The sequence below is a fragment of the Anas platyrhynchos genome, chromosome 6 (assembly GCF_047663525.1).
Source record: "Anas platyrhynchos isolate ZD024472 breed Pekin duck chromosome 6, IASCAAS_PekinDuck_T2T, whole genome shotgun sequence".
Taxonomy (NCBI): Eukaryota; Metazoa; Chordata; class Aves; order Anseriformes; family Anatidae; genus Anas; species Anas platyrhynchos.
Window position 1 is genome coordinate 28,123,894 of NC_092592.1, and position 25,074 is coordinate 28,148,967.

General features: G+C 50.7%; 2 protein-coding genes across 9 annotated transcripts in view; one reads left to right on the forward strand and one right to left on the reverse strand.

Annotated features, from left to right (window-relative positions):
• The window catches only part of CNNM2 (cyclin and CBS domain divalent metal cation transport mediator 2), a 113,718-nt gene extending 98,240 nt beyond the window's left edge, over nucleotides 1-15,478 (forward strand). Inside the window, exons 5-8 of one of the 3 annotated variants that reach the window (XM_072039752.1) lie at nucleotides 644-737; nucleotides 3,231-3,296; nucleotides 3,396-3,427; nucleotides 6,995-7,173. In XM_072039752.1, coding sequence (XP_071895853.1) covers nucleotides 644-737; nucleotides 3,231-3,296; nucleotides 3,396-3,427; nucleotides 6,995-7,030 — 228 coding nt within the window. In that variant the 3' untranslated portion in view covers nucleotides 7,031-7,173. Of the gene's footprint in view, nucleotides 1-643; nucleotides 738-3,230; nucleotides 3,297-3,395; nucleotides 3,428-6,994; nucleotides 7,180-8,738 lie in introns of those variants that run through there. The other 2 variants (XM_072039750.1, XM_072039751.1) reach the window with 2 other exon arrangements.
• A 1,251-nt stretch (nucleotides 15,479-16,729) lies between these two features.
• NT5C2 (5'-nucleotidase, cytosolic II) overlaps nucleotides 16,730-25,074 on the reverse strand; it is a 57,488-nt gene continuing 49,143 nt past the window's right edge. For 5 of the 6 annotated variants that reach the window (XM_027460497.3, XM_072039757.1, XM_027460498.3 and 2 more), the window contains 10 exons: nucleotides 24,450-24,503; nucleotides 23,204-23,287; nucleotides 22,522-22,563; nucleotides 21,483-21,590; nucleotides 21,128-21,194; nucleotides 20,316-20,486; nucleotides 19,624-19,675; nucleotides 19,312-19,372; nucleotides 18,601-18,777; nucleotides 16,730-18,398 (listed from right to left, as the gene is read on the reverse strand). In XM_027460497.3, coding sequence (XP_027316298.1) covers nucleotides 18,147-18,398; nucleotides 18,601-18,777; nucleotides 19,312-19,372; nucleotides 19,624-19,675; nucleotides 20,316-20,486; nucleotides 21,128-21,194; nucleotides 21,483-21,590; nucleotides 22,522-22,563; nucleotides 23,204-23,287; nucleotides 24,450-24,503 — 1,068 coding nt within the window. In that variant the 3' untranslated portion in view covers nucleotides 16,730-18,146. Of the gene's footprint in view, nucleotides 18,399-18,600; nucleotides 18,778-19,311; nucleotides 19,373-19,623; nucleotides 19,676-20,315; nucleotides 20,487-21,127; nucleotides 21,195-21,482; nucleotides 21,591-22,521; nucleotides 22,564-23,203; nucleotides 23,288-24,449; nucleotides 24,504-24,609; nucleotides 24,734-25,074 lie in introns of those variants that run through there. The other variant, XM_027460501.3, reaches the window with a different exon arrangement.

Sequence of the window (25,074 nt, forward strand, 5' to 3'; positions counted from 1 at the left end):
TAGCTTGGGAAGCTCTGAGGGTCCTTCTAGACAAGACTCTGCAAAAGAACAGGATCACAATTTAAGGGCACTGGAATGTGTAAAACGGCCAGAAACCAACAAAACTAAAATAGCCCCAAGAGTGCTGCTTCAGGAATAAGGGCTTTGTTTCTGTGGGAATCTGAGTGGTGAAAGTAGACGGCCTCCTCGTGCGTTGTATCCCATCTCCGTTTCCTGTGTTTGTGTTAGAGGGGGCTTCCTGTGAGTGTGAGCCACGGCCCCAAATGTGTAGGTGTCTCAAGACCCCAGATGACCGTGGTCCCCCATGTAAGACTGTTGTGATATTGGGGGAGTATTTTTTAACTCGCACTGGGGACACGCAGGCTGGCAGCCCTTGAAGCACATCAGTAGTACACCCTGAGCTGCCACGGGGGCCCTGCTCCTCTGCAGGGACTCACACAACCACAAAAGAGCAGAACCACCCAGGGAACAAGTGTTTTGCCCCCGGGGTCTATCCCTTTTCAGGCATCCTTACAAACTGCAGGGACCATGACATGGCTTAGTAACGTCAGGGCAAACTAGCTGTTGGGGCTCCAGTCTGGTCTTGTGCCTCCAGACCCGTGGTCCCTTTTAATTGCAGCTCTCTCTCCTTTTCCTTTAACAGGGGAAGGTGGAAGTGGAGGCTGGGAAGGAGGGGATGAAGTTTGAAGCTGGTGCTTTTTCCTACTATGGGGTGATGGCCCTCACAGCATCGCCAGGTATGTCCTCTTACCTTCTGCTTCTGGAATGCACTCGTGCACAAGCCTACCTGCTGCCGTGCGTGTGGCAGGAGGGGGCTGCGCAGGGCATCCCCCATGGTGTCCTGCGGGGCTGATGCAAACGATAAGCTCCTTGCTAGCAAAACTATTGGCACAGCATCTCCAGGAGGCACCGACACTCGTGGCAGTGCTGACTCTGAAAGCTGAGCCCTCAGGCTCCCAGAGGATGCACACAGCAGCCTTAGCGAGGGAGGTGTTTGGTCCTGGCTGGGAGCTTTGTATTGCTTCTCACTGTAGCATAGCACAGGATTGAATTAATGAGAATAAATAATTAGTAGCAGAGGGACATCTAGTGGTGTAGCATACAAACAACTTGCTGTTTTCGATATGGTTTGCTTTACCCAGTGTTGGTTCTAAAGGCCTTTTGAGGGAAACGAGGGCAGTGGGACAAGGAAAAGAGATTGTTCCTGTAGCTTGTGCAGAGATGTAACTGGGAGATCAGCAAGAGGGAGAGCTGGCGGCTGAGGCTGAGACGTGAGTGAATTCCCAGTGCATAAACAGCAGCTGCACAACCCAGCATCTCACACACACATCAGGGAGCTGCCAGATAATCATCCAGGAGCATGCTTCAGTGCTCCAGTGGGTGTCATCCTGCTGTCCCTTTGCACTCGCTGCCATACCTGGTCATGCATTTCAGTGCCAGCAGCATCACCTTTTAGATCACAGAGATCTTGGTTTGGCATCCCCAGCCCTGGTAGAAGAACTGGGGCCTTAGTGCTGGCATAGGCCATCTGCTCACCCTGTCACCTCAAGGAGAAGTTCTCGTGCAGAAATCACTTCTGTGTAGAGGCACAGCAGATTCGTGTTCCACATGAGAGGCAGCTTGTTATGATAGTAGGTTAATGGGAACTCTCTGTATGTGTACCTATGTATATGCACACCAGGGAATGGGCTTTGGAATGAAACTTGCTTTGTAGGTTATGAATTTAGCCATATTAAAGTCGACAAACATCAGCAGGTCCCATGGAAGTCTGAGGAGCAGCTGGTAGCTCTGTGTTGCCATTTTACCAATCCTCTACTGGCTCTCTGTTAGGAGCTAAAGAAAGAGTAATTCTTCCTTAATTACGTGAGCTTTAATCGATCTCACTTGTACTTTCTGAGGCTTGACAGATTTGGAAGCGTGCAGACCATTGGGTGGATTTTACCTGTACAGTAGCAGCAGTCTTCACGATGAATCATATGTAACGTGTATGTGTGTACAACTGGGTCACATTGCTGTTTCTTTGCCATCGAAGCTCAGGTTTTACAATATGGGCCAAACAGAGCTGGCTTAGGCACGACCACTTCTCTCCTCCCAGACCTAAGCTCGGAAATCATCAGCATCTCTTTTTTTTTGCCGGCGTTGTTCAGTTTGAATGTTCTTGTGTTTCCTTCTCATGTTGCTAACCCTCCCTGCAACCATGCCAGTTGCCCCAAGTCCTGTGAGATCAAATGGCTTCCCTGTTCATGCCTCTGCCCTGAAATCCATCTTGGATTGGTTTTGTCAAACTAAAGCATGTACATTTTTTTAAATTAAACTTGGCCAACCTTGGATTTGCTAACGTGTGGTTGATTGGCTTTTACCAGTAGCAAACCCATCCTTTTGCTGTTTTTTTTTTTCTTTCTTTTTTTTTTTTTTTCCCAGATTTGAGAGAAATTGCTTTATGATGTCTTGAAGCATCAAGAGACTTCTGTTAGGATGAGCTTGTAAAATTGAAGTAGTTCTTGTTGCTCTAAGTAGACATGAAAGCTCATTTAGAGTATAAACCCTCAGAGAACAAGGGAAAACTGTTCTTCCCTATCTCCTGATGAGATGTCATGTGCCTGCTCTCCCCACCTGGAATATGAAGCCAGTTAGAGGAGATTAAGGCATGTTTTCAAAAAATTGAACAACAAATCAGCGAAGCTTTCATTAACTACAGCTGGGGAGGGATTACAGGCATGACAAGCAGTACTTGACCCATTCTGGTAGGGATGAGCTTGGAGAATCACAAACTTGCTTGACTTGTTACCGAAAACTTGGAGTGCCCTTTGGTTTTATTTCTATTTTTATTTTATTCCAATGAGGAACTGCACCCTTGAAAGCTTTCTGGTTGTTTTAACTCTTTGCCTTCCAGGCTGGAGTGGGCACCACCGCTCCTTTTGAACTGTTTTAAAAATGAGTGTACCTTGTTGGACCATTCCGTACTGGATGACCATTCAAACTATCACGTGAAAGTTGTTCACTGTAATTCCACAGGCTTGTTCTTTGGTTCATTCCTAAAACTGTTTGATTGTCTTTTTTGTTTTGTTGTTGTTGCTGTTGTTGTTTATTTTAACCCTTTACTTTTCCACAGTTGATTTGCACTTTTGGTTTTAGTTCTTCAGTGTGTGAACTGGCTCCCTCCCCTGTCGAGTGTGGATAGCTGCCGCCTTTCTGGTCGTGATCTCATCCTTTTTCTCTCCCTCTTCTAGTTCCCTTGTCCCTGTCTCGTACCTTTGTTGTCAGCAGAACAGAGTTGTTAGCAGCAGGTTCTTCAGGTAAATCCGCATGCTTCTATTTTCACCATTCTTGTGACTGCCCTGATGCCATAAAAAGTCAGCTGCAGTCTGTATTTATCTGACCCCTTTGCTCGTTAGGGAGAAGTCCAGCACAGAATTATGCCTCGCAGGTAGGTATCCTGAACTGTCATTTGTGATAACTGGTAGCAACGTGAAGGAGTCATCCAGATGGGAAGAGCTGAAAACACATTTAAGAAAAATGTATTTGGTAATGTGCACTTGTTCTTGTTTCTTGTATGTCAACTGGTAGAAGGAAGATTTAAAAAAAAAGTATCCTCTCCCAAGCTGAGATTTAAGAACTTAAAAATTTCCTGAAGAAAATGCATTTGGCAGAGGAGAAGGTTTAAACTGCCTTAAAAGGAGAAATCCTTTAATGAGAGAATTCTGATATTCTCATACGGGCTAGCTCTATGGTTTGAATACAGTCTGGCCATTTCAAGTGCTCAGAAGCTTTAAATTTTCTTTCAATGAGGTTAATGCTGTGAATTGGTACAGAGATTTACTGAGTGGATGGATTTGCAATGGAATGTGCAGTAAGGCTGAGGGAGCTCCTGTGGGTTTTGGTTCCCATTTTGCTCAAGACCTTTCCTCGCTGAATGACAAGTTGATTGACAGCAAAATCCCTTCGGAGAGTGGAGACCAAGGAGAGAACAAATTGGGCCAAAATGAGCTCTGAGATGTGGCTGAGAAGCTGGAAATTGGGAAAGGTCAAGAACCGAGCTTTGCAGACACTGCATGCACAGAGCAGTTGAGAAAGATGGAGACCCACCAGGAGAGTGCGTAGGAACAGCAGAATCCTAAAATAATCTGGGCCACCCTGAACATGTTTCTTCCCTTTGAAGTTTTCTTTTTCAGATGAAATGTGTCTTTCCCTGGACCTAAAAGCAAACAAGATAATGATATGCATATTTAAGTGAAACATCTAAACGTCAGTACATATCATGCAATTCATAAACTTTCACCATCTGCTTCCTGTATTTTTTCTGTCTTCTTTTTTTTTTCAGTTTTGAAATTGTATTTCACCATCAGTCCTTAAATTAGTCTCATGCACTTTCCAAACAAACTACAGGTTGTTGCCCTGCAGGGGATTTTTTCCTGCCCTTTTAAAGTTTCCTGCTGCTAAACTTAAAAGAAAGGGGAGAAATATAATCTTTCTTTAATTAAAGTACCTGATGGCTTTCTTTTAAGCTCGGTGGCTTTGATTATCTTTTTTAGCTTGGTTCTTTTGTTTTGCCAGGTCTTCTTTTTTTTTTTCTTTTTTCTGTTTCCAAATAAGTGTATACCTTGCACATGCAAATTGTTCCCAATATAAATGCCAAGCATATTTTCCTAGCTTTTTGTCCCAATCAAAAAAAAAAAATCAGTAATGGAAAATAAAAATGGGAAGAATCTCCTTTGAAAGGAACTGATAGAGCCTGGTCACTATGACAATGTCGTGCCAGTTCTGATGAAACCCAGGCCTTCTGCTGGGTCCTTCTAAAAAGGAACCTCTTATTAAATCCTAAATGGGTAATATGGTTGTCTTGATATTTGTCTTGTGGTTTGCGCTCTTAATGCCCAGTATGTACAGGTGAGGAAAACTGGGGTAGAAAAAATCTGGCAGGGCCCTGTTCTGCCAACACGGTCCTGCCTGCTGCTCCCTCTGTCATCTGCCCTTCGTGTCCTCCCTTCTGCAGTAACTTCTCCCCACCAACTTGTACGTGGCTCCAGAAGCAACGTCCTTTCCCTCTTATTTTTAGCAGTCGTATTTCTTTGTTCTGTCCTTTTGTCCATTTATTTTAATCTGCTTTGTCACGAAGCTCTCTGTCCTTAGCTTTTTATTAGTAGCGTACTGTGAGACACCTGGTGAAAGCAGAGGGCAAAGCGGAGTCAGGCCAGTGGAAAGCTGTTCCAGATGGAAGCCTTTATCCCAAACAGCAGTGATGCTGCTCCTGTCACACACAGCCAGATTTTGTGTACACAGGTGGGAAAGACAGGACAAATTTGTTCAATCTTCATGCTTGTTCTTCGGAAAGGCTTAGGGCACCAAGCCTCATGTGCAGACAGAGGTTTGGCTCCTGGCAGCAGTTCCTGTAGCCCGTTGTGGCTTTCAAGATGGCAAATGGGTACCGAGGAAAACCTTGCAGGGCTCTGAGTGCTTCCCTCTAAGCCTCTGCTTGGTGTTACCATAGGGACCTGCACTAATTCCTCGTAGTGCAGAAGTGGCAGAAAATTTGCCAAGCTCTCAGAACCTGTATTTTTCCATTCCCTTTTCTAAAATAGGAGGAAAGAAGACGTCAGTGGCATTGCAAGTGGGAAATAAAAAAATAGGGCTGGTAATCCACAGTCACATATCTAGAAGCATCTAAAGCATTAGGTTTAGGGAAGCCTAGATGTAAAGATGTGGAACAGGCTATGTCATTTTGGCAAGAGAGGTATGTTCATGGTGATTAAATGGCAAAGGTAGGATTGAATTTTAGTGAGCTTTTTTTAGACCACTTTATATATTTAAAAATCATAAAATTTGAAAAACTTACAAGGATGTTGTTGATTTGCTCAGAGGCTTTGTATCTTCAGATTATGTGAAAATGATGCCTCAGCTGAGAACGGAGATTGTGTGGGGAGTAGCACAGATGCCATGAAGTTACTGTTTGGTCTGGATGAATGAAATATAACTGCAGTAAGATCCAAAAATTCACCAGTCCCAAAGCGTTCTTTGATCTTTGTACGTGCACCCAGGGAGAAGCCCATCTGCAGACATGCTTGGGATCTCTTTTAGGATGCATTTCTGCATGTCCTCCTGTCATCTGAGTCACTGTGTGGGTGGAAGCTAGGGGTGCAAAATGCCTGTGGCTTGCTGAAAGCACGTTTACATGGGAGGAACTGTGACCCATCGCATTCTTAAGGGGTAGCTGCAAGATTTTCAAGTGAAACCCTACAGTGCTTAAAGGCCAGTGATGGAAAGTAATATCTCTAGTTTACTCCTTTCCTGTCCATGTCTCTCCTGGATGCAGATTTTTCTGTGTAGCATGGACTGTTTTCCCTGTTTTGCTGGCTGGTGTGCACCATGTGGAGCTTGCTCCCCTTCATGGAGTCTTTCTCCCTTCAAGCATCGGGGGGTACAGGAGGGAACATTGTTGAAGCAATCATCATGTGGACTGTCCTCCGGTCCACTGAAGACTCTATCACTCTGATATTTTTAAAAATGACTGTTCTAACCCAGGAAACAAGGTGGTATTTGCAGGTACCACATATAATAAAATGGGCTAAGGGTTAGCAGGGACTGACTGTGGATGAAAGGTCTGGTATGGAGTTACAACTATAAACCATTAAGAAAAAAAACAAACAACTATTAAGCACGGTCTGACTATCAAGAGCTCCTGAATGGAGCCTTGGGAGTTTGCCTCTTCCATTGGCAGGAGCACTGTGACCAAGTGTGCACAGGGCACATCCACCGTAGCACAAACCAAACCAGGTTGGTTTAAATCCTACTCATGATGTTGGCTACCAGCTCGGGATTCAAAATATGCTCTTTTTCAGGGTCATTTTGTTGTTTAGCTGCATGTCTACGTAAGAGTAGGTTAAGTATTTGCAGATGCTCTGTGTTACTTTGCGATTAATGATGTCCCTTTGAAACTGGTGGCTTCGAATGTGTTCTGCTTGATTTAAGATGTCTTTTGCTCTTGCCCATTTCTCAGCCGAAAACAAGTCTCCACCTCGGCCCTGTGGCTTGAATCACTCAGACTCTTTAAACCGAAGTGATCGCATCGACGCAGTGACACCGACGTTAGGGAGCAGCAACAACCAGCTGAATGCGTCTTTCCTCCAAGTGTACGTCCCGGACTACTCAGTGAAAGCACTCACAGACATTCAGTTTGTCAAGGTAGGAAAAAAAATGATAAAGCCCCAGGAAAAAATGCGGGGGGCTGGGCTGGGCTGGGCTGATGGGATGGAGAGCCTGGGGAAGGGAGGTCCCTCTAGATTGCTTTGTAGCTCTGTGAGTAAGTAGGTTTATGAAAACAGCCACTAGAAAATCACTTTAAATACTTTTTCTCAGTCTCTGCTGTCCGATGATTTGTCTTCAGTGTTCCTTTTATTTAGGCCTGTAAGCAGATTGGTCACACAAGTTTCTGGATTTCAGGTCCCCTGGGGAGAGATAGTAGAAAACACCCTCTCTGCTTTTAGTCCTGAAAGACGTAGCTTGTGAAGCCTTTGGAGCCATCCGAATGGAGATCTGACAGCATCCTTTTCTAAAGGACGAGACATTTTGTGTTCATTGCAGTATTCATTCACTTTTGATTTTGGTTTTAGTTTGGGGTTCTTGATCTTACTTTCTAACTTGTCATCCTGCTCGGAGATGTCTTGGACATTCATCTTTATCTTAACTTGATGTTAGGCTCATGTCTCACACTACCAGTGAGTGGCTGCACGGATACAGCTCTGTCCCCCAGCATGGTGCATCCCACGCTGAAATGTGTGCAAGTCCTGTGGGATAAGGAAATGTAGCTGAGCTGAGGAGCCCAAATGCTGGCAGCAGTTCCAGCCCAGCTGGGAGTCGAGGGAAGCTGACGTCCCATGGCCAGAAATTGACCTTGATGCTTTTCTTAAATTAAGTGCACACTCAAATTTTCTTTGTGTGCAACCCAAATGATTCATGAACTCAACTCCTGTCAAAGTTAATTCAATATTGAAATTGTGGAATGGAATAGAAATACTAGAATGCTAAATCAATTGTTCCACACCTACAGGTAGCCAAATTTTAAAAAGAGAGTACAGTCTCTGATTGAAAACTTGACAAATGCAGTGGTTCAGTAGTGATTTGACCCATCTGAGTCTCTCTATTTCCAGTCCCTCTGCTCTGTTGCTACCAAAACTTGATTTTCTCAAATCTTGCTCCCCCGTACCACCATATCCAGCAGTATGGGACTATGACATCCTCACACCTGGTGCCCCACAGGCAGCATCAAAATGCTCTGTGCTCTAGGCCAGCTCCTGCCATGACTGCCCTGCTAAGTGCAGGAAGGGGAAAACTTTATGGGTTGCTAATTAGGTCTAGACTCTGTGGAGACCCCAATCTTTTTTAGAATCAAATGCTCTTATGTATCAGGATAAGGAACTAGATCCTGCTGCATTTGCTGCCCTAGACAAGGGCAGCAATGTTCTTGCCCTCTAGCTCTGTGAGGACTTTTAGAGCCTCTCCCAGAGCTCACTGAAGCTGGGGAAAAGACTGAACTCTGGTTTGGGCCCTAAAATTGTGCATGGTTAGAAGGAAATGGAGGCCTGGTTTAAAAAATCTCTGCACAGGAATGTTTTATAGCAGTGGAGTTGATGCCAGGTAAACTGGGGTTGAAGTGTGCAAGGTACCTCATTTTCCTTCCGTGTCCAGCGCAGACACAAAATGTGACTGGCTCTTTTCGTTCCTTCCTTCCGTGCTCGGAGCAGATCTCCAGACAGCAGTACCAAAATGCCCTGATGGCATCCCGGATGGACAAAACACCTCAGTCCTCGGACAGTGAAAACACTAAAATCGAACTGACTCTTACGGAGCTGCATGACGGTTTGCCGGACGAGACAGCAAACCTGCTGAACGAACAGAACTGTGTGACTCACAACAAGCCCAACCACAGTATGCACAGTGAAGGAGCCATCTAGGAGCTGACCTCCCACAACCCACCCATCCCATCTCCTCAGCAGGACCAGCCCTCGCTCCTTCCTGCCTCCTCCCCGAGTGTGAACACCGTTAGTATGTGCTTGCGACACTGTGCTGCATCCAGTGTTCTGAGACCAAAGACTTGTGCGTCCGTTCTGGGAGCAGAAGAGGAAGAAACGGGAAGAAAGGAGCAAAGAGCAAGACAGAGAGAGACTAAAGCCCCAAGTGTACTTTGGGAATGGTGAGCCACCCTTGAGAACAATGAACATACTTCCTGCAAAGCAGAATCATGTTTATTTTTTATCTGTATTTTTGATCCTTGTTGGGTTTTTTCCTCCTCAAACACATATGGAGAAGTTTAAAAGCTGCTCCGGTTATTTTTTCAAGAGAGATCATGTTTTTAAAAAGTATTTTGCAGAGTTTTAAATTGTTTCTGTCCCTCCCCAGCCTCAGATAGGCTCTGTTGTGATTTTGTGAATTGGCTCCAAAGTCCTTAGGCCTCTTTTCACCCCTCTCTGGTCCTTTTTGTTGCCCTGTTGAAGAAGTTAGTAACTGGTACTTGTATGTATTTGTGTCCTAAGAATGAGTAAGCTTCAAGGAAACTCTGGTTTCAGCCACCTGGAGGGTCAAGGGATGAGTATTATTACATTCTCCCAGTTAAGTTTCAGGGAAGGAGGAGCGATTATTTTGGTATTTAACGATCCCTCAAATTTCTGAAGGTTTCTTTGTAAAACGGACAAAAGCATTGTTAACACTTGCCGTTTTGTAACCTCCAAAACCTTTGTGGGTGTTGAAGATGATTCTGGGGGGCAGGAGTTAATTAGCAAAACTGCAAGTCTGGTGAAATGAAAGGCAGGTGTCATTTTCCGTGCTGACCTAAGGGGGTGGTTTTTCCTTGGAGTTCCTGACGGTTGCATTGTGAAGTCCTGTGTGCACCTGACAACAACGAGCTTTTAAGCACTTGCATGCTGTAGTGGTCTGTGCACCATTACCCAGAGCAGCTGTGCAGTCTTTGTTAAATAACACGGAACGGCCCCTCTCCCCCCACCCCCGTGAGATCTCTAGTATTAACACAAAAGATGCTGCTACAGTTATGCCCAAAGTACATCCTCCAGGTGACGGCAAACCTCTGCCAGCGCAAGGATGGGCTCCGCCGAGGAGCTGGGACCATCCTGCCCTCTCCAAGAACTGACCAAACTTTCCAGACGCGAGTGTTTTGCACTTCAGGGATTCGGAGAGGTTTGTTTCCGGGCTCTTCCCAGCCACATTCCTTCCTTTGAGCGGATTCAGTGCATTTCCTTCTCTCTTGCCCCTTCTAACAGCCATTTGAGGGATTACCGTGGTAGCAGAGCAGAGAGCCTCCCACCCAGCTGCCTCGTGCTGGGCAGCAGACACCAATTCCTCCACCCCAAAAACCTGCGTGTGGATGGGGTGGAAGTGAGAGGCTCCCCGTGGCAGTTGTGCATCACACATTCCCCGCTCCCACAGATGGATTTTAAATCCTCAAATGAAAAAAAAAAAACAAACAACAAAAATGCTCCCCCCTCCCGATTGTCCCCCCTCCCAGTGCCGTCTCAAACAAAATGTGATACAAGGAGAGAGTGATAACTCGGGCATCGTGGGTTACGCAGCATTTCCCTTCCCTTCTGTACACCCAGGTCACCTCAGCTGACCCCCAGAGAAGCCCCCAGCCCCGAAATCAACTGCCAGAGCTCTGTGCCTGCGTGCCTGCCCCGCTCTGGTCAGGGAAGGCACCCTAACACGTCCCCACCCTCGGTGCCCGCCGTCTGGCTCGCTGCCTGCTGCCTGGAAAGGTGCAATACCCGCTGCGGGAGATCGGGGCCGGCAGCTCTGGGAACAAACCAGGGCCCCTAAACTCGACTCCTGCATTAAATTTTATTAACTTTTCCCATCCAAAAACATCTTCTTAGACTCCAGTCGTGCTCTGCCTGCACCCAGAGCTCAGGGCTGGCTCCTTCCCAGCGAGCCGCGGGTATTGCACCTTTCTCCCAAGGCGAAGCAGGGAGATGTCGCAGCGTTTGTCCCTGTCTGAGCGCTGTTCATCCAGCGCTGATGAATGTAAAAGTTTGTCGGAAGTGTCTGACGCGGTGGTGAACGCGAGATGCAGTATCTGTGTTGTCAAACCTGCTGCAGGAGGGAAGGCTCGAGCCAAGGCAGCTCCCCCTCGGGGACGAGGCTGCTTGCTAGATCTGACTTCTGCTTCTTACGGCAGGTGATGGATTTGTTTTAGTGTCTGTTTCCATTAAATAATAATAATAAAAAAAAAAAAGCCAAATTTTTCCAACCAAAGCCATGTGATCCCAAAGCAAATACCTCCTGCTTCTGCCCGTGCTGCACTGTTCCGAAATTTCCAGGCGATTTTGTGCATGACTGTTTGTCCTCATTCGTACGGATCCAGTAACGGGAAGCGAAACGATTGCCAGAAAAAGAGTTGCTTATGGATGTGTTTCAGATGGAAAACACGTACCTGCCCCGGAGGGGTTAGGAGCTGCTACTATTAATTAGCTTGAAGAGCAAGGCTTGGTCCTCTCCGCGGAGGGGAAAGCGTCCCGTCTCCCTGTTCTCAGGGTATTTGCAGTTTTACTGTTTAACAAATGCCAGGGGCTCCCTGCCCTGGTGCCGGGAGCCAGCACACACAGAGGAGCCCCGCACCCAGCTCAGGATGGCTGCTGAGGCTCCGGACGGTGTTTGCAGAAGCAGAGGTGGAAACGCCCCGGGCTCTGAGGCCGTGCCCGTGCTGGGGGGGCCGCTTCCCCTGGCTCACCGCTGGCCTTCAGGTGGGCTCGGATCCGTGCCACGTCCCCGCAGCATCAGGGTGGCGCGGGGCACCAGCGGGGGGCTTTGGGAGCCGTTGGACTTGACCTCAGACCTTGGCAAGGCTTTGACTCATAGAAAGGATACTGCATCTTCCCGTGTCGGCCCCCGCTGCCCGCCGCCTTTCCCGGCCCCCTCGGCCTCCCGGCGCGGGCAGGGGGGCGGCCGGCGGCCCGACGGCCTGGGGAGGGCACCTAGCCATGGTTTCTACTGTCAATACAATTTTGCACAAGAGTTCTTTGAAAGTGACGTTTTAAACACTAATATCTTCAATGCACAACTGTGAATTATAACTTTTACACTCCTGTTGGTTGAATTTCCTTTAAATGAAATGAACCCGAATCTGTTGTAACTATGATTTATTATTATTATTATTTTTTTTTAAATTCTGTGTATTGCCAAATCTTTGTAAAGAGTGAAGGAATGTTCTTGCTTTCCAATGAGAATCTTTCTCCAAACGAGACTGGCTCTGGTGACGTGGAGATGCTACGGAGCACGCTAGCTGAGCGGAGAGGGGCTCGGGTGGGCTTAGCCAAGCAGCCTCGTCCCCTCTGCAGGCCCCGGAGCTGACCGAGCGCTGTCTGTCCGTCCCTTCCGTCTCCTCCCTCAAAGCACAGGAGCTCGGGACGGGGCGTCCCAGCAGGGTGAGGAGCGGAGACGGGGTGCCAGCAGGGCAGGAGGTGCTGCGCCCCATGGTGTGGGTCTTCCCCGTGCTTTCCTCTCCTGCTCCCAGCTGTAGCCATGCTCCTCTCACCCCCTTTTTGCCCCCCGACACACACACACGTCCTGCTCCAGGCCCCGTCTGACACCGGGACCTGCACGGGGCAGCAGGAGCTGGGAACTCTGTGCCTGGGGACATGGCTGGGGCGAGGTCTTGGGATCGTTTGAAGAGGGGTCAGCTGCTCCAGGTCCGTTCCTCCTTCCTTCTGTCCTCACCGCAGGGTTATTATTGTATATTTTTTTCTTCTTTTTCTTTAAGTGCCTTTTTGTGCAGGTGGAGCTGGCAGGAGCAGGGGTCTCAGGACGTGCCCTGTGCGCTCACCCAGACCTGGAGGCAGCCCGGGGGGAGCAGGGCGAGCCGCCCGTGATGACCTGCGGACGTCGCCCCTTGCTGCTCCTCAGCCTTCAGGGCCCAGCTCAGGCTGGGACGCCGTTTTGGCACTGCCGGCGTCGGGCTCTGGCTCAGTTCAGCTCAGAGGGAAGAAAACCAAAGAGGCAGCTGCGTGCGAGGGGCAGTGGGGGTGCTTCCTGTGATCGCCACAGAGCCCAGCCCAGGGCCGTGGGTGCGGATGGCAAGGAGCAGCGCCGTCTCCTCGCGAGCATCCCGTGTAAGTACCCTGCACCATGGGGAGCACGGCCACGTCCTCCGGGAGCAGCTGGGACACGCATCGCCCTCGTGCTGAACTAGGCTATTGCTAGAAACAGTTCCCACATGAAAGCTGTACCGTGGTTTATCTGCTAATACACACGTCTGGGGTTTTAAAACCAGTACGAGTTGTCGAGTTACCCAGGGTCTGGATTGCCAGGAGAAAAGCGGGACTGGTGGGAGGGGAGCGATGCCGCAAGGTGTCCAACCAGCCTCGGCCACGCACGGAGCAGGAGCCCAGCAGGTGCTGAGAGGCTCCGTGTGCCACGGACATGGGCTTGCTGCACGTCCCGCTGCCCTGGCTTCACAGCGGGGCTCTAAACAGACCCAAAGAAGCGCCCAGCCCCTGGATACCGAGGGTTGTTCTGTCCCAGCAAAGGAATGAGAAGCTGAACGAGCGTGACTGCCACCAGGCATCTTCTCACTGCACAGAGGAGAGAGCAGCCTTCATCCTGAACGGGCCAGCAGCGGGGACGAGCTCTGCACTGCGGGCTGGGAAGCTGCCCCCACCCCTGCCCTCCTCTCACAGCTGGTCTGAGGGGTGCAGGTCTCATTGCTGCGGTCCCTGTGGCCTCATTCCTGTGGCTCCATGGCATGGGGAAGTTGGACGCTTCCCACAGAGCCCCCCAGTCCTGCTCAGTGTCTTGCTGTAGTTCCGGAGCCAGGCTTCGTCCTGGGTGTGTTCCTCTGCCTGTAGCTTCACAGCCATGTTCTTGAGGTGGTGTCTGAGCGAGGGGATGCTGTTGATGCAGGTGCCAAGCGGTGCGGTGCAGCTTTTCGGTTTGGTTTGCCTTCTTGCTGTTCTGTTAGGGGCTGGCTGCTGACCTGGGGAGGCTGCTGCATTCCCCAGGAGAAAGCCTGGGCTGCCAGGTTGTCCCAGCACCGAGCTGAGGGAAGGGAAAAGAAGGGAAGGAAAAGGGATGCTGGCAAGCTGCCTCCATCCTGTGGCATGGTACAGGTGGCAGAGGGGGTTTGACAGGTCAGTAGCACCAAACTATCAAAGTGACAATGTTCTCGTTAGCCTCAGGTCAGACCGAAATGGTTCTGCACCAAGCTCAGGTACGAAGGGTCTGGCTGCATCTGAACGAGAGGTGCAGAGCCCGTTGTAGAGCCTGGCTTCAGGTTTTGCTGTTGGGAGCCCCGCAAGTGCCTGAGATGGGCAGAGGCTGCAGGCGGCTCCATGCTCAAGAGGTGGCTCAGCTTTTTTGTCTTTCTTCCTCCTGGAGGCAGGATAGGAGTTGGCTGAGGAGCAGGGTTTGTTGGGGAGGAAAAGGCTCATCCCAGCATTAGGGCTTGGTGGCGCAGTCTAGCGTCACATTTCAGCTGTCTGGAGGCCACGGAGCTTTATGAAAGGAAGGCGTTAACCTCTGGTGATCGCCGTTGTACCAAATCCTTCCAAATTCAAGTGAGAAACCTCTGGGTGTCAGACGAGTAGCCTGCACCATAGGCCTTTAGTTGGAAGTGCCAATACTGAAGGAAACCTTCTGGTTTTCTCCAAAGATCAGCGTGGGCACGTGCCTGCGTTCCCCAACCTAGAACTGGGAGAACCTGGAACCTAGAACCTGGAACTGGGAGAGTGGAAACCCAGCGGGACCAGCAGCGCTGTGACCCGGCTGTGTTCGCAGAGCTCCCAAGCACAGGGTGTGTTACCAGCCCTGCCGGGGGCCTCGGAGCCTCTCACACGTGGTTTTTTCCAGCACACGCAGCTGGAGATCAAAGCTCAGAAACCGAATCACCGGGCAGACACCCGGCTGCCAAACGCATTTGAGGCTGAAAACCCAGATACTCGAGAGCACGGCCCTGCGGGTTTCTGCAACTGGTGGGCTCCGAACCCAAACCTTTCTCCTCCATCAGGGCCTTCCCAAAAACCTGTGCCCAGGCTGTGCAGCTCCTCCTGGCTCCCTCCACTCACCCTTTGTGTCCCTCTCTGCTCCCAGCTTCGCGCTCACCCGCGGCGCTGTGTCCGGCCCCCCTCAGCCGCCCACCCGAGGTCCCTGCCCGCATCTGTCGCCCACCACCCCTGGTCCCTGCCCGTTGTATCATACTGTACATGACGCCGAGGTGCCCGCGTTGTAGTGTTCCGACTGCAGTATTTCCTTCTGTGTACATAAACCCGAGTAAGCACAGCCAAGCTCGTGAATGCAGCGTGTACGTTTCATATCCTGATTGTCATACGAACGGATTTTATAATTATTCGAATTTTGTTGTAGATTTCCAATCTTTCCTATTTATTTTGTACCAGATTTATCTGTATATTTTGTGATTTTGTTGAAAAGCATTTTGTTTATTTCTATTCTTTTTAGATAAATGATTTTTTTTTTCTGTTGGACATTCCAGTTTATGCATTTTTCCCTCCTCCACGCTCCCCCCTCCTTTCCAAGGGACGCCTTTCGGCACGCGGGTGGTGGGGCTGATGCCGCTGACCATGGACCCAGCTCTCCGCAGACCTTTTGCCTCCTCTGCAGTTGTCAAGAGCCACGGCGAGGCCGGACCCCGTTCCCCGCAGAGCCAGGGCTTGCTCTTTGCGCTGGTGGGTGTGACTTGTGCGGTCAGGGGGCCCTTGGTGGTGGCCGGGAGCTGGGGAGGTGGTGGCAGTGGCAAGCAGCTGATGTCCTTCCTGAAGTGCTCCCTCAAGGCGCTGGCCTCCTTCTTCCACTAATGCACAGCCCTTCCTTACACCCTGCTCGCCATACAGCACGGTTGGTTCTCGCCGGGCTCTGCCCGCTGCTTTCCCACCAGCGAGCGAGGGGCAAATATTTTCCATTGCTGCCGAGTCCTCGCCGGGAGCCGGGCAGCGAGCTATTTGTGGGACTGTGGAGGCAGGAGGAATGCGCAGAGCCCCCCACACCACCCTTCCCGCAGCCTCCCAGCTGCTGAGCTAGAGCTCGAAAAATTCGGGCGGCTCTACTTGGCGAAAGGACGGATAAACTTAGCAAATCCCAGCATGGCCTATGGCCAGAGGGCTGGGGAACGGCTCCTGCAAACCCCTCCTGCAGCTGGGCCAGGGGGCTGAGTTGGCCCAGCTGAGGCTGCTCACTGCAATCCAGCCCCAAAAGCAAGGGGTCGGGCATCCAGTGCTGGGTCTGGGGCTGTGAGCAATCACCGAAGTGTTATGGGCTCTTAACTGCTGGCCACTCTGTGGCCACATTTTGCTGCTTTTCTGGTTGGGCTCTGGGTACCAAATCCCCTTTGGTGGTGGCTCTCATGGCCCCGATGCTGGGGACGCCTGGGTGACAGCAGCGAGCTGACCCCAGTGCTGTCCCCATGGGGGTAGCAGCAGCCCTTGGCTGTGTGCTGCTGCCCAGCTGGTGCCCCTGCTGTGCCAGCACTGATTGTCCCCAGGTTCTTCTGTGTTTAATCAGGTCTGCACACCCTCCCACCCACCCCTGCGCAGCTGATGGGGGTAACACCGACCTTATTTCCCCCTTCCTTTCTGCTCAACCAGAGCAACCCCTGCAGCCAGGCTCGCTGCCACTTCCCAGGGAGGTTTGTGGTGTTTTTTTTTCCCCTCTCCGCAGCCCCCTCCCGACCCTCCCTGCTACCCCCCACACAGCCCTCGGCGTGCCACAAAGCGCCCAACACTTCTTAGAAACATCAAGATTTATTGACTTGAAAACTGCCACTTCAGCAGCAGCATTTCCTGCTCAGATGGTGGTGTGTACTTTGTTTATTTTCTCCTAAGGTACTTTAAAATGGAAAAAAAAAAAAAAAAGAAAAAAAAAAGAAAGAAAAAGATTAAATGCATTTATGGTACTGAAACAACAGTCGAATTCGTTACAAGAGGGCCCCCGCTGTAATCCCTTCAGACGCGAACGGCGCAGGCTGGAGCAAGGGAGGCGGCACCCAGGACACAGAGGAAAGCCACCGGGAGCTGCCCTGTCCCCGCAGTGTCCCCGGGCTGGCTCAGGGCTCCCTGTGCTGAGCTCCTGTATGCTCCGTGCCAGCTCAAAGGCAAAGCCTGCGGGACAGGAGCGTCCTAGCTCGCACCGTGGGGCTGGCCCTGCGGCGTGTGCTCACTCCTGGCTCAGGGCAGGCACCCGTGGCCCGCAGCACCCTAAAAACAGGCCCTTTCGCTCCAGATGGTGGCTGGTTTTGTCTTTGGGATGCTTCGCCTTCTTAAAGCTGAGCAGACAGGAAGGTCGGTAACAGGCAGTGAGGAAAACAAGCTAACGTAGCTAATGTAAGGCTAAAGCTGCGAGCTGCTGGGTTAATATTTCCTGGTGAAACTACAGAAGGAGTTGAGGACAGTGTGCGGCTCAGCTGCTGGAGGGACGCGCTGGAAGTCATGCATCACATGCCAACGATGAAAGAAAGCTCTGAAACACGGGGAGGGGATAACAAGCGCCTACAAGCTGGAACGTGTACAGCTGCAGCTGTGCAAGTGAGAGCTGGAATCCCACCGCTGTGACGGACGGAGGAATCGAACCACTTACATGGAGAAACTCACACCAAGCAGAGGGTGAACGCAGAGCTGGAAGCCACGGCAGCGCCGTGGCCAGCAGGAGGGTGGTGGTTGTAACACAGAAGAAGAGAGGTAAGGGCAGCAACCCCAGGGGCAGGAGGATTTGGATCGTTTTGTCTCCTGCAGGGCCCAGCACATCCCTTCCTCCTTCACAGTGAATGTAACAAATGGCAAAAACCGTTTACAGGACACCGTTCAAATGAAAATCAAATGGAACACATCGTGGGAGAGGGAAAAACCATGCAGCATCCCCAAAGGAAACGGGAGCAGCATTACAGCACAGGCAGGCAGTCCGATCTGAATGCACCACCCAGGCAGAATCCTTCGGCTTTTTGAACCGTCTGCAAAACTGAAAACAAGGGTCTCCTCCTGATTAGTGTTAATTTGTTAAAAGTTTTCCGGACACTTTCAAAATGTGCCTTTTGCAAGAATCACACCCCCCCAAACCCATCACCCCAAGGGCCCCCGCATAGGAATCTGCTCCTGATCACTGCTAGAGTCACGGTTTGTCTTCAGAGATGCTTTGCTTTTTCCTTCTTATTCCTCTTCCTCCTCTTCTTCCTCCTCCTCCTCTTCCTCATCGTCATCTTCGTCGTGGCAGTGTGTGATTTCCTGAGGTGCCTGGGGGAAGAGGTTGGGCGGTTTGATCTCGCTGATGGAGCGGGTGAGTTGGTGCCGCTTGTAGTCGGAATCTTTAAAATCCACTGAGGTGCGATTGCGCGTGGCCATCGGCGACTCCTTCTCGTTGATGTCAACGTGCGTGTGCTCTACTGTGGACTCGTGTGGCATCTACACCCGGAGGAGAGAGAGGAGATGGTGAGGGGAGGCCCTGTCCTAGGGCACCTCCCTGAAGACAGCCAGAGAGCAAACCCCAGGACATGTCCCCCTGGCCCACCAGATGCCACCCAGCCCTCCAGGTGCCTTCCCCTGGCTTGTGGAAGCCAGGCAGAGGCTGCAGGCCCCGCGGGGATCCCCTGATTCTGCCACTCACCAGGACGTGCGCGGCTCTGAAGAGGTAGCTGAAGGGGTAGTAGAGGAGGTTGATGAAGGAGGCCGCGTAGAGGTCGGCGTAGCGCATCACCTGGCTGGCAAACAGCGTCTGCCGGGAGCCGCTGCGGAACAGGCTGCCCATCATCCCGTAGCACATGTCCATGTCGTGGGTCACTTTCTACGAGCAAAGGGCAGGTTAGATCCCGGCCGGGCACGCGGCAGCGCAGCCCCACGGCAACACAGAGGGCTGGGGGCTAGGTGAGATCGGCAAGGATCTCCTGTGAGGCTTCCCGTGCTCGCATCCCAAGGCCCAAGAGCACGGCCCCAGCTACCAGAGGGGAGGGAGACGCGGAATCAGAGCCAGCCCCTGCCCCAGGCTGTGACCCCGTAGGCAGGGCTGGCTGGACCAGAGGCTACGGCCCCTCCACGCCTGTTTTTCTCTTCACCCCGCTCTGCGGCACCGAGCACCGTCAGCTGGTGCTACGTACACGAGGAAGGAGACCACGTTCCAGACCAGGCTGCCTTTCAGGAGTGCCAGTGACACCAGTGAGCTGGGGAGCTCCTCCGTTTGCGTCCACAGACGGAATGGCTTTGCCAAGCCTGCCGTGCCCACCCGAAGGCAGAGCAAAGCATTTCAGGGCTGAGCAGTGGGTCGGGTTGTCGAGCCCTTTTAGGATCCAAAAGGACGAAAAGGGATTTTTATGGTTGGTACCTTAATGCGTCTCTGGATGGAGCTGATGTCAGGGCGTTCATTGCTGCTACTGTCCAGATGCCTAGTTACAGGCGAGAAGGTAAATACACGGTGTGAAAAGCCTTTCAGAACCAGATGTTGTGGGATGGGGGCTCGGGGGAGGGAGGCTGGTCTGGAGGGGGAGGTTGGTCTCACGGGAAGAACCCAGGCCTGAGCCAAAGCCCCGGCAGCAGCGCCGCCAACCCAACCCCAAGGGTTTCTCACAGCCGCTCCTTAGCTGTCGCTAGGCTGGGAGAGGCAGCAGGAAAAAGTTGTCAGTGGTTGAGCACTCACTTGTATAGCTCGGCCAAGAAAATGTCCAGGCTCTGCAGCTCTTCAAAAAGGGCTGGATAATCCGGAAAAGAAAGGGGAAAAAGGTAAGTTTAAATCGCTGAATGGCTGCAAGCACACCCGCCATCCTGCCCCTTGCTGCTTTCGTTTCTGAGGTTGAACATTCCCATCCCGCACAGAAACCTTCCAACTAGCCATGGGGCAACCTGCACAACCCCCAGAGCTACCTACACACCAAAGGGCAAACCCGGGAGAAAAGCGGTGGTGCTGGAGGACGGGAAGCACGCGGTGCTATGGCAGCAGAGAAAGTGGGAGGAAGGAAAAGGAAACAGCTGCTGAACAGGGATTCCCTGCGGACGGGAGAGCAGTCAGGGCTCAGGCACTGCAGGGACAATAACCTGGGTGTCTCGCTCAGCACGGGCAGAGGGAGAGGAGTTTTGGGGGCCGGGTTATGGGTGAGGAACAGCTCAACCCCACCCAGCAGCAGCTTCTTCCCCAGCCAAGGCTTGGCTGCTGATGGGCCAGAGGCATGGGAAAGGCCTGGGAGCCTGCCGGCAGCTCACGGGGAGCTGCTCAGCTCCTGCCACCACCACCCCACCCCCGGGAGAAGGCTGAGGGGACAGATGGGTGTGGGAGAGAGGTGGCGAGCTGGGGTGATCTCTCTCTCCCCTGCGCTCCCCTGCCCGGCTGCTGACCGCTTTTGTCAGTCCAGACGTGCAGCTCCTGTGCCAGCTCGGGGATCACCAGGAAGGTCCTCCAGCCCTGGCGCTTCTTGGATTTGAGGATGTCCCCAAAGATGTGGTCTCCGATGTACAAAATATCCTTCCCTTTGGCCCCCAGCAGGTCGCAGACTGTGTCTGAGGAGCCTGAGAGATGAAGAACAAAGTGACTCAGATCAGGGAGCCAGACAAAAATGCGTGGCTCATTTCAGAGGGCCAGGGTTAGGGATGCAGCCAGTCCATTTTCCTTCCAGAAACCTCCACTGCTGTAAGTGTAACACCCTGTTGGGCCCTGGCAGCACAGGCACACTGCACACCCACACAGGAGTTCACCCAGGGCAGTTTTGCCCTTACAGGGATATCCAGCAGCAGAGGGGCCGTGCTGCCTCCCACCCTGTGTGACAGTGATGGAGCCCTGGGCATCACGGACAGCCCTGAGCATCCATCTGCTGCCCTTCCTGCGCCAGGAGCTGCCTGATGGCAGCACAGTGAGGACAGCTGGGCACGCTGCGCTGGGCCAGCTGCAGCTCTCCCCACTACAAGCCCTGCAGAGGCATTTCCCAGACCCTCCCTGCAAGGAAGAAAAGGGCACTAGAGGAACAGGTCCACTTCTTCTCTGCTCTGTGGAGCAGTGGTGATAGAGTTTCTGGTGCACTGTGCAAAAGACACACAGCACAGTGTGTTTTGGGAAACAGCCTCGCCTAACGCCTGGCACAGCACCCAGTGTGAGTGGATGAAGGCCACTAAGGCACGTCAGAGCCATTTCACAGGATGTGTTCTTGCCTCACCTCCAGAGTACACGATGCCATGCTGCAGTGGGCCAGTGTAGGTACCAATCTTCAGCTTCCCGGTCACCTGGGGAAGGAGATAGTGCCTTAGTGAGGAACAGCTGGTGCTCTGGGTTTTTTATGTCCTACCATTTCTTTGCTCTGTTTCTCCCTCTCTTTCTCGCTCCCAGGCAGTCTAGTGGTGGTTTTCCACCTTTGTTCCCTACTGACACCCGCAGTACCTTAGGGAAAGCAGGTTGCTTGGGAACCACAGAGAAGCCAGCCCAGCATTTCTAGGGCAAGTCCATCCCGTTCCCACTCACAGACCCCGCACGAGCCCTTCCAGCCACAGAGGTACCCTCCGTGTGGTGCTCACCGTGTCCACCTGCCGCAACACGGTGCCCTCCCCAAAGAAGAGGGGTTTTCGGGCATCCACCAGGATCAGGTCGAAGTAGGACTGCCACGGCCGATGGGCACTCCCAGGCTGCAAAGGCAAAAACAAAACTCAGAATCACGCACAACACAAACAACCACAGGGAATTTAACTGGAGCATCACTGCCCACAGCCACAATCCTATTACACTGCTGGTCCATCAAAGGCTCTGATTCCCCCCGTTCTTGCCTCTATGGCAAGCCATTGGGTTGCCATCCCCTAAAGCACCCCCCTTTTGTGGCAAACCCAGCCCAACCAAGCTAGCAGTGAAGACTGAGGACACAGTGTGAGAAACGACACTGGGCATTCATGAGTCTTTTTTGCTCCATGCTTCCACTCCTTCTGACATCAAGACCACAGCAAGGAGTTTTTGCAGCTATCAGTTGTGATTTTCCATGTTCTGAAAATTTTTCCCGTAGTCTTCTATCTTCAAAGCACAGCGTGGAAATAATTCTTTTGAGTACGAGATGGTCTCCCCATGAGACGCTGAGAAAGCAGTAGAACTTCAGCTCATAAGCCTCTCTCCAAAAGTTGCAGGGCTGAGTATTACCTCAGAAAACCACGACACGCTTAACGTACTTTTGGAACTACCGTAGTTGAGGCACAATCAGGCCTGAAATGTTTCTGCTGTTTTATAAAACTCCTTTCCATCATTATTTTTTTTTTTTTACAACATCTAAAATATTGTGCAAGGTCAGTAAGAAATCCAGCTGTAAAATGCCACAGTTAAAATGCGTTACCACTGAAATAATGTTATCATTAACGCAGATTATTGTTTGAGACCAGATGATGCCTCCTTTCTCTGTTATATTGTATTTGCTTTGATCCTATTCAGATAGGACACTAAACAGCAAGCGTATTTTAACCAGATTAAAGCAACTAATCCCATGCAGCTGATGAAGCAGGATTAAAAAGCTTTCCAGCTACACAGATAATTAGGCACATCAATTCCTATTGGAACTGCGGTCCAGAAATCACATACCTTTGGTCCATGCGGAAAGTCAAACAAGTAAGTCATAATTTTCTGAAAGACAGAAAGAAAACATTCAAAGACGTGGTCTTATGCAGCTTATAAAAACATACAGCTCTGCTTTTAGCTTTTCAGGCTACAGAATTTTGTTTTCAGATTTGTAGGAAAGTCAGCATAAGGTTTATTGACAAAATGAACGGATGGACCTTACAGTGAAGGGAGTTAAAACAGATGTTTTCATACTCAAAGAACGTATTTGTCTCAGGAATCCGCACATTGCTTCAGATGCATCTTGCAGTGCTTTATAATGCCATAATTCTTTGGTTTAGCAGCGCTGCAGCATCCTGATATTTGCCAGGGGTCTAAGGAACACCCTTGATGCCAGCAGCACACAGGATTTCCCTCTGCGGCTCTTGGAGCTCTCCAGGATCACGGGTTAGGTGACCCCTCTGCACTCACAACTGTCTCACTTGCAAAAGAAGTCTTGCATTTTAAAGCCCATGCTAGGTCAGCAACGGAAGCAGGGCCATAAAAGACAAGTCTCAAGACCTAATCTGCATTCACCACCAGACCATCCTAGCTCAGAAAGCACCCAACTCCCTGCCAGAAGATGTCCTCCCACAACCCACACAATGAATAGCTGGCTTTAGTTTATTCCCTTACATAGCAACACCCCAATCCAAGCAGCACTTACATCTGTGTACTTGTAGTCGCTGTTTGTGACCAGGAACACCTTGCCGACCTCATTCATGCGGCTGAGCAGCAGTGGCAGCTTCCCCTGCAAGGCAGGGGGCAGAGGAGTCAGGCAGAGATACATCACAGGCACAACACCACTCAGCTACGATCCCACCAGATGAAACAAGGCAAATCAAATCAACAAGCACAGAAACCCACAGGTTTTGCGCTGGCCAGAGAGCCAGGAAAGCTGCTGGTCCACGTAATGCCTCCAGAGCATGGCTCAGGGGAAGGAAATGGCTCAGCAGGGCTGTGCTGCCTTTGCCATGCCAGTGCCAGGCACCCCGTGCTGCTGCCAGCACTCTGCAGCCCCCCTCCAGCTCCAAGTCTCGTCCTGAAACGGGCCCAGAGGCAGGTGAAATCTGAGCTCGCACGAGCCACAAGTTGAAGTATATTGTAATTCTGACCTCAAACTAGGGAGAATTTATTCCTGGAGCTATTTTTATTGAATCATAAATCTCAGACTGTTTCCAGAGTGGCTGATTGCCTCACAGGACGGTTTCCTAAGAATTTTGCAGGCATGTAACTGGGAACAAGGTTAAGTGCTTGGAAGTGATACGCTACCACCACAGGAGGAGCCCACAGAGATCTTTTAAACTAAAGAATAATTATAACATAACTGGCCCAGAGGGGCCCTGAGCACTGCAGAGAGGGCAAGAGTAAGGGAACCGCAGGAGCTCGTTCAGCTAGATGTGCTGAGCACACATTTTGGAGTTCCAGGAGACTGGGCACTGCTGAGACTTTCAGGATCTTTCCCTCAAAGCTTCATTATAAAATGTGAGTGACGCTTTTCTGGATGGCTAAGGAGTGCTTCTGTCTAAAAGATGCTCCTCTGTTACTTTCTAAAATGAGGTCTGCAGCAGAGGATTGCCTAGGCAGAGAAAACATGGGCAGAGAACACAGCTGCTTTCACCGTCAAAAGAAACAACAGCAGCCTTGCCAGCATATTCACCTGTGTCCCAGCTAACGTTTCCTCTGCCTTTTATATTTTACGTAAAAACGCGCGCGTGAGTACGGAATCACGTGGATCACTGGCTCAGAATAAAGGCTGCATCCGAACTTTCCACTTTGTCGTTGGTTATTACAATAGAAGTCACAGCGTTATCTGTTCTGTGACTTAGTAAAGCAAATCAGCGTATTTATTTCTTGCCTGCTCACTCAGTACAGAGTGTCACGTAGCACAAGTAAAGGAACTTCACACTTACATCTTTCACCACGTACTTTTCCAGATTCTCAAGGGTCTTTTCCTTGAGCGATCCCTGAAATAGAAACAACAGAGCCCAGTGAGGTGACGGAAACATATGATGTAAGAGACATCAAAGCAATGCCAACTTTCACACTTCAAAATGCTGTGAAAGTACAAACCAGGGCGAATCTGAACCAGTGACTCTAGAGATGAGAGGCTTTGAGTAGCAGGGACCATCACAAACTCTGTGATCCATCGATTCCCTCACCATGGTAAATAATCCACTTCAACAGCATTTTAACCCTTTCAGAAGGGAATACAATAGAAACAAACAAAAAATAGATTTGCCATACCAAACAAGACAGTCAACGACCTGTCTCCACCACTGACCATAATGCTTTACTCAAAGGCCAACTCCAACATGTATCACACAACACTGCATAAGGAAAGAAGAATAGATTCCCGACGTCTGCATGACTCAAAACAACCCCCACAAGTACAACTGTGAGCACAATTCTCCTGTGACAGCTCTCCATCCCACCCCAACAGACCTCTTGGTTGAGGAAGAACAACAAAATCGGGTCTTTAATGAGGTGTTAATGCTCCCAAAATCTATATTCTAAATTTCTGCACAAGTGTGCTGA